The 12,812-nt window shown below is 44.3% G+C and overlaps 1 protein-coding gene across 3 annotated transcripts in view; it reads left to right on the top strand.

Annotated features, from left to right (window-relative positions):
• HECW1 (HECT, C2 and WW domain containing E3 ubiquitin protein ligase 1) overlaps positions 1 to 12,812 on the top strand; it is a gene marked incomplete at both ends in the record, with an annotated part of 472,369 nt that overhangs the window by 454,511 nt on the left and 5,046 nt on the right. For all 3 annotated transcript variants that reach the window (XM_082846645.1, XM_082846644.1, XM_082846646.1), the window contains 3 exons: positions 6,956 to 7,102; positions 8,675 to 8,789; positions 10,806 to 11,004. In XM_082846645.1, coding sequence (XP_082702771.1) covers positions 6,956 to 7,102; positions 8,675 to 8,789; positions 10,806 to 11,004 — 461 coding nt within the window. The remainder of the gene's footprint in view (positions 1 to 6,955; positions 7,103 to 8,674; positions 8,790 to 10,805; positions 11,005 to 12,812) is intronic.

Genomic DNA, 12,812 nt, shown 5'->3' with positions numbered 1-12,812 from the left:
TGATGGCCATTCTGACTGGTGTGAGGTGATACTTCATTGTAGTTTTGATTTGCATTTCTCTAATGATTAATGATGTTGAGCATTCTTTCATGTGTTTGTTGGCAATCTGTATATCTTCTTTGGAGAAATGTCTATTTAGGTCTTCTGCCCATTTTTGGATTGGGTTGTTTGTTTTTTTTGTTATTGAGCTGAGTGAGCTGCTTGTAAATTTTGGAGATTAATCCTTTGTCAGTTGCTTCATTTGCAAATATTTTCTCCCATTCTGAGGGTTGTCTTTTGGTCTTGTTTATGGTTTCCTTTGCTGTGCAAAAGCTTTGAAGTTTCACTAGGTCCCATTTGTTTATTTTTGTTTTTATTTCCATTTCTCTAGGAGGTGGGTCAAAAAGGACCTTGTTGTGATTTATGTCATAGAGTGTTCTGCCTATGTTTTCTTCTAAGAGTTTGATAGTTTCTGGCCTTACATTTAGGTCTTTAATCCATTTTGAGCTTATTTTTGTGTATGGTGTTAGAGAGTGATCTAATCTCATACTTTTACATATACCTGTCCAGTTTTCCCAGCACCACTTATTGAAGAGGCTTTCCTTTCTCCACTGTACTTTCTTGCCTCCTTTATCAAAGATAAGGTGACCATATGTGCATGGGGTTATCTCTGGGCTTTCTATCCTGTTCCATTGATCTATATTTCTGTTTTTGTGCCAGTACCATACTGTCTTGATTACTGTAGCTTTGTAGTATAGTCTGAAGTCAGGGAGCCTCATTCCTCCTGCTCCATTTTTCATTCTCAAGATTGCTTTGGCTATTCAGGGTCTTTTGTGTTTCCATACAAATTGTGAAATTTTTTGTTCTACTTCTGTGAAAAATGCCATTGGCAGTTTGATAGGGATTGCATTGAATCTGTAGATTGCTTTGGGTGGTAGAGTCATTTTCACAATGTTGATTCTTCCAGTCCAAGAACATGGTATATCACTCCATCTATTTGTATCATCTTTAATTTCTTTCATCAGTGTCTTATTATTTTCTGCATACAGGTCTTTTGTCTCCTTAGGTAGGTTTATTCCTAGATATTTTGTTCTTTTTGTTGCAATGGTAAATGGGAGTGTTTTCTTGATTTCACTTTCAGATTTTTCATCATTAGTGTATAGGAATGCCAGAGATTTCTGTGCATTAATTTTGTATCCTGCTACTTTACCAAATTCATTGATTAGCTCTAGTAGTTTTCTGGTGGCATCTTTAGGATTCTCTATGCATAGTATCATGTCATCTGCAAACAGTGACAGCTTTACTTCTTCTTTTCCGATTTGGATTCCTTTTATTTCCTTTTCTTCTCTGATTGCTGTGGCTAAAACTTCCAAAACTATGTTGAATAAGAGTGGTGAGAGTGGGCAACCTTGTCTTGTTCCTGATCTTAGTGGAAATGCTTTCAGTTTTTCACCATTGAGGACGATGTTGGCTGTGAGTTGGTCATATATGGCCTTTATTATGTTGAGGAAAGTTCCCTCTATGCCTACTTTCTGCAGGGTTTTTATTATAAATGAGTGTTGAATTTTGTCAAAAGCTTTATCTGCATCTATTGAAATGATCATATGGTTTTTCTCCTTCAATTTGTTAATATGGTGTATCATGTTGATTGATTTGCATATGTTGAAGAATCCTTGCATTCCTGGAATAAACCCCGCTTGATCATGGTGTATGATCCTTTTAATGTGCTGTTGGACTGTTTGCTAGTATTTTGTTGAGGATTTTTACATCTATGTTCATCAGTGATATTGGCCTGTAGTTTTCTTTCTTTGTGACATCCTTGTCTGGTTTTTGTATCAGGGTGATGGTGGCCTTGTAGAATGAGTTTGGGAGTGTTCCTCCCTCTGCTATATTTTGGAAGAGGTTGAGAAGGATAGGTGTTAGTTCTTCTCTAAATTTTGGGTAGAATTCGCCTGTGAAGCCATCTGGTCCTGGGCTTTTGTTTGTTGAAAGGTTTTTAATCACAGTTTCAATTTCCGTGCTTGTTATTGGTCTGTTCATATTTTCTGTTTCTTCCTGATTCAGTCTTGGCAGGTTGTGCATTTCTAAGAATTTGTCCATTTCTTCCAGGGTGTCCATTTTATTGGCATAGAGTTGCTTGTAGTAATCTCTCATGATCTTTTGTATTTCTGCAGTGTCAGTTGTTACTTCTCCTTTTTCATTTCTAATTCTATTGACTTGAGTCTTCTCCCTTTTTTTCTTGATGAGTCTGGCTAATGGTTTATCAATTTTGTTTATCTTCTCAAAGAACCAGCTTTTAGTTTTACTGATCTTTGCTATCGTTTCCTTCATTTCTTTTTCATTTATTTCTGATCTGATCTTTATGACTTCTTTCCTTCTGCTAACTTTGGGGTTTTTTTGTTCTTCTTTCTCTAATTGCTTTAGGTACAAGGTTAGGTTGTTTATTCGAGATGTTTCCTGTTTCTTAAGGTAGGATTGTATTGCTATAAACTTCCCTCTTAGAACCACTTTTGCTGCTTCCCATAGGTTTTGGGTCATCGTGTCTCCATTGTCATTTGTTTCTAGGTATTTTTTGATTTCCTCTTTGATTTCTTCAGTGATCACTTCGTTATTACGTAGTGTATTGTTTAGCCTCCATGTGTTTGTATTTTTTACAAATATTTTCCTGTAATTGATATCTAGTCTCATAGCATTGTGGTCGGAAAAGATACTTGATACAATTTCAATTTTCTTAAATTTACCAAGGCTTGATTTGTGACCCAAGATATGATCTATCCTGGAGAATGTTCCATGAGCACTTGAGAAAAATGTGTATTCTGTTGTTTTTGGATGGAATGTCCTATAAATATCAATTAAGTCCATCTTGTTTAATGTATCATTTAAAGCTTGTGTTTCCTTATTTATTTTCATTTTGGATGATCTGTCCATTGGTGAAAGTGGGATGTTAAAGTCCCCTACTATGAATGTGTTACTGTCGATTTCCCCTTTTATGGCTGTTAGTGTTTGCCTTATGTATTGAGGTGCTCCTATGTTGGGTGCATAAATATTTACAATTGTTATATCTTCTTCTTGGATCGATCCCTTGATCACGATGTAGTGTCCTTCTTTGTTGTAATGTCTTTATTTTAAAGTCTATTTTGTCTGGTATGAGAATTGCTACTCCAGCTTTCTTTTGGTTTACATTTGCATGGAATATCTTTTTCCATCCCCTTACTTTCAGTCTGTATGTGTCTCTAGGTCTGAAGTGGGTCTCTTGTAGACAGCATATATATGAGTCTTGTTTTTGTATCCATTCAACCAGTCTGTGTCTTTCGGTGGGAGAATTTAATCCATGTACATTCAAGGTAATTATCGATATGTATGTTCCTACTCCCATTTTCTTAATTGTTTTGGGTTTGTTATTGTAGGTCTTTCCCTTCTCTTGTGTTTCTTGTCTAGAGAAGTTCCTTTAGCATTTGTTGTAAAGCTGGTTTGGTGGTGCTGAACTCTCCCAGCTTTTGCTTGTCTGTAAAGGTTTTAATTTCTCCATCAAATCTGAATGAGATCCTTGCTGGGTAGAGTAATCCTGGTTGTAGGTTTTTCCCCTTCATCACTTTAAATATGTCCTGTCAGTCCCTTCTGGCTTTCAGAGTTTCTGCTGAAAGATCAGCTGTTAACCTTATGGGGATTCCCTTGTGTGGTATTTGTTGTTTTTCCCTTGCTGCTTTTAATATGTTTTCTTTCTATTTAAGTTTTGACAGTTTGATTAATATGTGTCTTGGCATGTTTCTCCTTGGATTTATCCTGTATGGGACTCTCTGTGCTTCCTGGACTTGATTAACTATTTCCTTTCCTATATTAGGAAGTTTTCAACTATAATCTCTTCAAATATTTTCTCAGTCCCTTTCTTTTTCTCTTCTTCTTCTGGAACCCCTATAATTTGAATGTTGGTGCATTTAATGTTGTCCCAGAGGTCTCTGAGTCTGTCCTCAGTTCTTTTCATTCTTTTTTCTTTATTCTGCTCTGCAGTAGTTATTTCCACTATTTTATCTTCCAGGTCACTTATCCGTTCTTCTGCCTCAGTTATTCTGCTATTGATCCCATCTAGAGTATTTTTAATTTCATGTATTGTGTTGTTCATCATTGCTTGTTTCATCTTTAGTTCTTCTAGGTCCTTGTTAAATGTTTCTTGCATTTTCTCTATTCTGTTTCCAAGATTTTGGATCATCTTTACTATCATTATTCTGAATTCTTTTTCAGGTAGACTGCCTATTTCCTCTTCATTTGTTAGGTCTGGTGGGTTTTTATCTTGCTCCTTCATCTGCTGTGTGTTTCTCTGTCTTCTCATTTTGCTTATCTTACTGTGTTTGGGGTCTCCTCTTTGCAGGCTGCAGGTTCGTAGTTCCCGTTGTTTTTGGTGTCTGTCCCCAGTGGCTAAGGTTTGTTCAGTGGGTTGTGTAGGCTTCCTGGTGGAGGGGACTAGTGCCTGTGTTCTGGCGGATGAGGCTGGATCTTGTCTTTCTGGTGGGCATGTCCACGTCTGGTGGTGTGTTTTGGGGTGTCTGTGGACTTATTATGATTTTAGGCAGCCTCTCTGCTAATGGGTGGGGTTGTGTTCCCGTCTTGCTAGTTGTTTGGCATAGGGTGTCCAGCACTGTAGCTTGCTGGTCGTTGAGTGAAGCTGGGTGCTGGTGTTGAGATGGAGATCTCTGGGAGATTTTCGCCATTTGATATTACGTGGAGCTGGGAGGTCTCCTGTGGACCAGTGTCCTGAAGTTGGCTCTCCCACCTCAGAGGTACAGCACTGACTCCTGGCTGCAGCACCAAGAGCCTTTCACCCACACGGCTCAGAATAAAAGGGAGAAAAAGTAGAAAGAAAAGAAAGAAAGAAAGGAAGGAAGGAAGGATGGATGGATGGAAGGAAGGAAGGAAGAAAGAAAATAAAAGAAAATAAAATAAAGTAAGATAAGGTAAAATAAAGTTATTAAAAGAAAAGAATAATTATTAAGAAAAAAAAATTTTTTAAGAAAAAAAAAAACGGACGGATAGAACCCTAGGACAAATGGTGAAAGCAAAGCTATATAGACAAAATCTCACACAGAAGCATACACATACACACTCACAAAAAGAGGAAAAGGGGAAAAAATCATAAATCTTGCTCTCAAAGTCCACCTCCTCAATTTGGGATGATTCGTTGTCTATTCAGGTATTCCACAGCTGCAGGGTACGTCAAGTTGATTGTGCAGCTTTAATCCGCTGCTCCTGAGGCTGCTGGGAGAGATTTCCCTTTCGCTTCTTTGTTCTCACAGCTGCCGGGGCTCAGCTTTGGATGTGGCCCCGCCTCTGCGTGTAGGTCGCCGGAGGGCGTCTGTTCTCCTTTAACAGGACGGGGTTAAAGGAGCCGCTGATTAGGGGCTCTGGCGCACTCAGGCCGCGGGGAGGGAGGGGCACGGCGTGCGGGGCGGGCCTGCGGCGGCAGAGGCCTGCGTGACGTTGCACCAGCCTGAGGCGCGCCGTGCGTTCTCCCGGAGGAGTTGGCCCTGGATCCCGGGACCCTGGCAGTGGCGGGCTGCACAGGCTCCCGGAAGGGGGGTGTGGAGAGTGACCTGTGCTCGCACACAGGCTTCTTGGTGGCGGCAGCAGCAGCCTTAGCATCTCATGCCCGTCTCTGGGGTCCGCGCTGTTAGCCGCGGCTCACGCCCGTCTCTGGAGCTCCTTTAAGCAGCGCTCTGAATCCGCTCTCCTCGCGCACCAGGAAACAAAGAGGGAAGAAAAAGTCTCTTGCCTCTTCGGCAGGTCCACACTTTTCCCCGGACTCCCTCCCAGCTAGCCGTGGTGCACCAACCCCCTGCAGGCTGTGTTTACGCCGCCAACCCCAGTCCTCTCCCGGCGCTCCTACCGAAGCCCGAGCCTCAGCTCCCAGCCCCGCCAGCCCTGGCGGGTGAGCAGACAAGCCTCTCGGGCTGGTGAGTGCCGGTCGGCACCGATCCTCTGTGCGGGAATCTCCCCGCTTTGCCCCCCGTACCCCTGTTGCTGCGCTCTCCTCCGCGGCTCCGAAGCTTCCCCCCCTCCGCCACCCGCAGTCTCCGCCCGCGAAGGGGCTTCTAGTGTGTGGAAACGTTTCCTCCTTCACAGCTCCCTCCCACTGGTGCAGGTCCCGTCCCTATCCTTTTGTCTCTGTTTATTCTTTTTTCTTTTGCCGACCCAGGTACGTGCGGGGTTTCTTGCCTTTTGGGAGGTCTGAGGTCTTCTGCCAGCATTCAGTAGGTATTCTGTAGGAGTTGTTCCACGTGTAGATGTATTTCTGGTGTATCTGTGGGGAGGAAGGTGATCTCCACGTCTTACTCTTCCGCCATCTTCCTAATTTAACACACCAACTCTTTTTGATAAAAATGTCTAATATGTTATGTGCCTTCCTGCCTTTCAAAACAGTAAAGCGCAGATCATCACTTTTCTTGTTAGCTTGTCCTAACAAACATGCAACTTCATACTACGTAGCAACTTCAATCTCTGTTTCCTTTCTCAAGGTCAGGCTGTCACTCTTCAGCCACTCTTATACCTGGCTGCAAAAGTATCCTCCCACCCTCCACTGTTTTCCTGCCAATGATCTGCTGTGGTTAGGGAAGAATTTGGCTGTTAAGAATTTGATCTAATTGGGATTTGGGGCAATCAAGTATGTGACTATAGGATAAGGACATTCCAGTCCATTTAGGGACAACCAGGGGCATTTTTCTTTTATTTCCATTAAGCCTCTTGAGTTAAAGAAACACATTTTCTCTTTATAAAACAAAAATGCTTCTAAGGTACTGAAGTATCTGCTTAGAACAACCAGAACCTTTCTAGTAACTTCCAGGAAAGGAAAAAGAAGCAAGAAAGTAATGATGCCAAATGCTTGTGAAGACGACTTTTTGCAAAGAGTTCATCCTCCTAAAATCGATCTGTCTCGCTGCAAGATAAGCTGAGTCAACAAGCATCATGATCTTTGTTTCCCCACAAGGTAACGGAGAGGGAGTTAAAGTCTGGAGGAGCGAACACCCAAGTGACAGAAAAGAACAAGAAAGAGTACATCGAGAGGATGGTGAGGTGGCGGGTGGAGCGCGGAGCGGTGCAGCAGACCGAGGCCCTGGTCCGGGGCTTCTACGAGGTGAGACCCAGGCTCGGCAGGCACGCCAGGCCTTCACCCCCGACACAGCTTGTTAGGAGAAGGGAGAGGACAAGCGAGGCAGGAAGAGGGCTCAGCTCTACTCACCAGCGTGCAAAGAGGGCCTCCTGGGGGTAGAGGGTGAGGGGTCAGAGTTCTCTGGGAAACCCAGCTCTCGTGGTCTCACAAAACTGGCATTGGTGTGGCCCTGCTGTGCCACCTGTGAAAACACATGACACCTCCTGCCAAGACATGTGCGTGTTGCATCTCCTTTCACTCAGTGAAATAAAAATGAGTGAAATGAAGTGGAGGGCCTTGTCCGCGCTCGCTTGATTTTTATTTTCTTACACAGGCAGACCTCGGAGATACTGCAGGTTTAGTTCCAGACCATGGCAATAAAACCGATGTCACAATAAAGCGTCACGTGAATTGTTCGGTTTCCTAGTGCTTATAAGAGTTATGTTTACACTGTACTGTAGTCTACTAAGTGTGCAATAGCATTATGTCTAGAAAAAACAATGTACATAACTTATTGAAAAAATACTTTATTACTGAAAAAACTGACCATCATCTGATGATGCAGGGTTGCCCCAAACCTTCAATTTGTAAAAAAACGCAGAATCTGTAGAATGCAATAAAGCAAAACACAATAAAAGGAGATATGCTCCTAGTGTCACTTTGTGACACATGATCCATGCTGAGATGGTAAATCAGGAGGACAGTGACGTATTATGGGATTGTATGAAATCACGTGTGTGAAACTTTTGAAAATTCTAAAGCACTATAGAATTTAAAGAATCTTTCATTCAATTAAAATAAGTTTTTTAAAAACATCAGAGATCAATAGTAATCAAAAAAAAAAGGACAGTGACAACTGCTAGCCTTTGTGTGCACCAGAAATTGACATGGTTAAACTTCTGCAATTTAGAAACAAGGGTTTGGGTGTTGGAAACTTTTCTTTGCTGCTGTGATGGAGAACAGCGTGGGTGACTGGCTGGTCCACTGGTTTGATTAAAGGAGGTACCCACTGCAGGTGTTCAGTTGTACCTGATATATTTGGCAACAAGATGTAAAGCTGGAGCTTAGAACACTAACCAAGCAGATCTTCCCGGATCTTTGAAGGAGGAATTCAGGAAGTAAGGGGAGAAAGGAAGGAAAAGGCAGTCATTTTAATATATAACGTCCATTCCTAGGAAATAAGTCCTAGTTTTATGTAGAGGAGAGGATCCCTTTATGTAGAGGAGAGGAGTCCAGGGACTTGGACTTTTTGCCTTCAAAAGGTGACGTTATTTGGAAACTTAAATGTGACTCTGGAAGGTCAAGTCAGGCTTATTCATAACATCATTCCGAGAGGGAGTATCACAGTAGTGAAAAGCAGCAGACCTTTTTTGAGTTCCCAGCTCATGAAGGGGTAGTGTCTCAAAATGCTCATGATTCTGAACTTAAACATGATAGCACACTGGGGGAAAAGGTGTAAACAATGGCCAGCCTCCCAGCTTAACCCACAGAAATAATAATGAATGTAACCTCTCCAGGAGGTTGAGCCTGGAGGCTGAGGCCTAATGTGGATTTCAGGTGGTGGACTCGAGGCTGGTCTCCGTGTTCGATGCCAGGGAGCTGGAGCTGGTGATCGCGGGCACGGCGGAGATCGACCTGGTCGACTGGCGGAACAACGCTGAGTACCGGGGAGGTGAGCGAGCGGGGCTTGTTGACAGATCAGCTCTCACAGACACAGTCCGGCACTTCTTAACAAATGTTATTGAGGTGAAACTGACATAACGTGAAATTAATCATTTTAAAAGGAACAACGTGGTGGCCTTTAGCGCACTGACAATGTGGTACAACCATCCCCTCTAGCTAATTCTAAAACGTTTTCCTCATTCTCAAAGGAAACCCTGGACCCAGGAAGCAGTTACCCCCCCCTTCTCCCCCACTCTGTGGATGTACCAGTGCTGGATACCTCATGTAAATAGAATGATACTGTATGTGGTCTTTGGGGTCCGGCTTCTTTCACTTAGTAAGGTTTGTTCACGTTGTAGTGTGATTCATTACTGCATTCCCTTTTATGGCTGAATACTGTTCATATATATATTCCATATGTAGTGATAATATAAATATAAAATAATATCACTTTTTGAAGGTTACAGAAAACTTGGCCTTACTTCAGTACGTGTGCAAAGTAGGCTCTGGTCCATGCCTTCCGCCAGCTTCCAACCTAGACTTTCCTTTGGGTGACAGTAATCCCTGCTGGTCGTCTCTGGCGTAACTCGGTGGAGATGCGTTCCAGAGAACGCCACCGTCCACGGGCTATCTCCAGAGCTGGGTCGTTTGCTGGCAGGAAAGGGTGTCCTGCTCCCTGTAGAAGTGAAGCCCTCTTCACATCAATCCTGGTTTGCTGCAACATGGTTCTCACTGTCATCTCTCCAAACCTAATGTCTGACCCCTCCTAGCTATTCACCTTCACGCTGCCGTACCAGTCTTCCTGAAACATTTATTTTGATCAGGGCATTTCCCGCCCCACAAAACAATCAAGCTCCTTATTACTTAGAAACCTTTGAACGTTCTTTAAGCTGAAAATCCTTTCTTCATGTAAAATATTACAGAGAAACCCCTATCAATATAATAGAGGGTGAACAAGGGGCCCATCATCTAAGCCTACCTTGTCTCCCTGGTACACTCAGCCATGTAGCAGGAAACCTCTGTGGGACCACTAGGCCCTTCCTGGCTTGGTAGGAAAGCCACCGACCTAAGGTGTCAAGTCACAGTGTCTCTGCCTAGCTATTAAGGCCTCTGAGTTCCCAGCAAGGTCCCTTCAGTCCTCAGCAGAACCCCTATGCTGGTCTATGCTGGTCTATGCTGGTCTAGTCGGCTTGCTGTTCCCTGCATATTGATTCCGCATTCTCATCATTCTCTATTTCCCCTCCTGCACTCCCACAAGCCCTTCACATGCCGAACTCACACCTCCCTTCCCTTATGAAGCTTTCCTTCTTTCTGCCCCAGTCCACATAGATTTCTGCATCTTTGAGTGTTTCGTGCATTTGCAGTCAGTGGGGAACCATCTACCTTATCGTAAGGGATTGCTCCAAGCTTGGTTTCCTTACTCTCCTGCGAGAGGCCCCATACTACTTCCATGGGCCCAACTCTTTGCGGCCCAGGGCTGATCTGGGGGCAGCGGCTCCAAGGGCACTTGGAGAGCCCGGCATCTTCCGTGAACCAAGTTTCACATTCACCTCCAGCCTTTCTTAAGTCCTAGACGCACCACAGTGTGTGGGTCCCGAGAGCTAAGACATCGGAACAAAGACAATACCAGGAAATACCGTATTCGTAGAGCGCTTTGTCTCTTCGGAACCCCAAAGATCTCTACCAGGCCTCGTCACTCCTTGTCCACATTTACATCAGGCAGGAAAAGGACTCCCGGGGTCCCGGTTGTTTAAATAGAAAGCAAACATCTCTGAGGACATCCCTCACAGCATACAGCCTTTTTACAAAGTGCCTATTTTCTAAATACTTTTGTTTTTCAATTGGGGTCCGTTATACAAATTGGTTTAGACCTACCGAAAGGCCATCACGAGAGAAATCCGCAGATCGAGAGCTGCTGTTCAGTTCTTGGCACACCTGATGTGTATTTCATCTCCCCCCCCCCCCCCCCGCCCCACTCCCTCCTCCCCTCCACACATCCTCTCGGTCTCCCTCCTGCTCCACTCAGGTTATCACGATGGGCATCTCGTGATCCGCTGGTTCTGGGCTGCGGTGGAGCGTTTCAACAACGAGCAGAGACTCAGATTACTGCAGTTCGTCACGGGGACCTCAAGCGTGCCCTACGAAGGCTTCGCAGCCCTTCGAGGGAGCAGCGGGCTTCGGCGCTTTTGCATAGAGAAATGGGGGAAAATTACATCTCTCCCCAGGTATGGAGCTCCTGCCCGCCTTTGGGAAACCTGCCGAAGAAGGCCAAGTACCCTTTGTCATTTGAGCTTGGGCACTTAACCGTTGGGATGGAATTCTTCCCTGCCACCCAAAGTAGGGTTCTGTGAGTCATTAGTGAAAGGTGTGGGTGAGGAGTCTCGGGGAGGTGCATTTAGACCCTATTCTTAGTGATTTTTTGTTGACTGATGGTATTTGGGCTGGTGGGATCACGGCCCATGTGTCAGTCCTACGTAGCCCAATTTAATTTAAAGAGGAATGCCTCATCTGGGGGAGCGTCCAAAGTGGCCCTGCCAGCACTGTGTCTGGACTTCTACTGTTACCCACCCGGGTTCTGGGACTCTTTAATCAACAGAAATTGATAAGAGGCCAGACAAATTCAGGAAAGGGTTTACTGGGACTCGCCCCCAAGGCGGGGGAGGGGTGAGCTGTTCCCTTAAATGGGGTGAGGGTGGGGGTCAATGGCTGGGTGGGGCCAGGGGCGGGGCTTCGGTGCTCTGCCCACCCCGTTGGTGGTGCTGTGCGCAGGGATCACGCACAGTCCCCCGTTTGTGCTCCCGGCATCTCAGAAGTGGCAGTTGGTTTGTGGCCTTTTTGTATCTTATTGTTCATAATTGCCCCTAACTGCCCGTGCCTGCAGTTATTTTTAGTCCCTTCGAGTTTCTTTGTATTCTGTTGCTCAAGGAGATGTTTGTCCAGGTGCAAGCACTGCAGTAAAGGATCCCAGGTCCCAGCCTGTCTCACTATGACGTAGCACTGGATACACTTGATAGTCCCCGGAATAGTTAGCATGTGCATGTTGCATTTTTCCTACTATGTTTCAAATGTGTGCAGACAAGACCACGTGTATATCTCCGGTCTCTATAGTGGCTTCTATACAGTAAGCTATTGATGAAATTATTGTAAGATAATGCAAAAAAAGGAGGCACTAGGGCTCCAGGCAGTTTAACGGAATGAATTCCCTGCACCATGAGTTTTCATCCCAACACTTCCTCTGTCCTTTCTGTGCCACTTTGGGTAGCATATTCCTCATCGGTGAAATAAGGAGCACTAAAGAGATACTTCTGTGTAGGTACTATAGTATTAAAACCCGCTCAGCAAACGTAAGATTGATCCACACTATTTTCTTCTACTGTGATATTTTCTAATTATAACAGAAGATTCGTATTTAATTCAGCTGTATTTCTACGTGGCCTCCCAGACACTTTGCTAAATCCCTATTGTGGAAGGATTGACTGAACTATAATTTTCATCTAGCTTTCCTAGACTTTCTAGCATCCCAGAGATAATTCACCTGATGACGGTGCGTATTAGCAGGCCCAGGAAGCAGAGTGCATGCCCAGCTGGTTAATAACAGCCTAAAGCGTTGGGGCACTTTTCAGCCCTGGCTTCACCCACTTCGATCAGCAGACCCTCAGTGCTCATTTGCATGGCTCTGCTGAGCACTGAACCTGCTGAACGAAGTCTGGCAAGAAAATACGGCTAAAAAGGCAAGATTTCCATTTGTCGAGTTGAATGATAGATTTGAAGGATGAGGTTTTTGGGAAACATTTTGCTCTTACTTTAGAGGAGTGAATTTGAGTCACATTTGATGATTCTCTCATAGTGGGCACCTCAGTGTGCACCTGAAGGAGGGCCTGAGCTACAGCAATGAACCTGCCCAGAGGGGCTTACAGTCTAGGGAGGAACGGAGCGGAAGAGTAAGTCGTTATGACTCCAGGTGGAATCAGAGGGCCAGTAAGAAGGGAAGATAAAAGCAGGATGCTGTGAGTTTGTAGAACAGAGACCTAAA

The sequence above is a fragment of the Leucopleurus acutus genome (genome assembly GCF_964270905.1).
Source record: "Leucopleurus acutus genome assembly, chromosome: 9".
NCBI lineage: Eukaryota > Metazoa > Chordata > Mammalia > Artiodactyla > Delphinidae > Leucopleurus > Leucopleurus acutus.
Note: the sequence above shows the minus strand (reverse complement) of the source record. Positions and strands in the feature narration are given on the sequence as shown.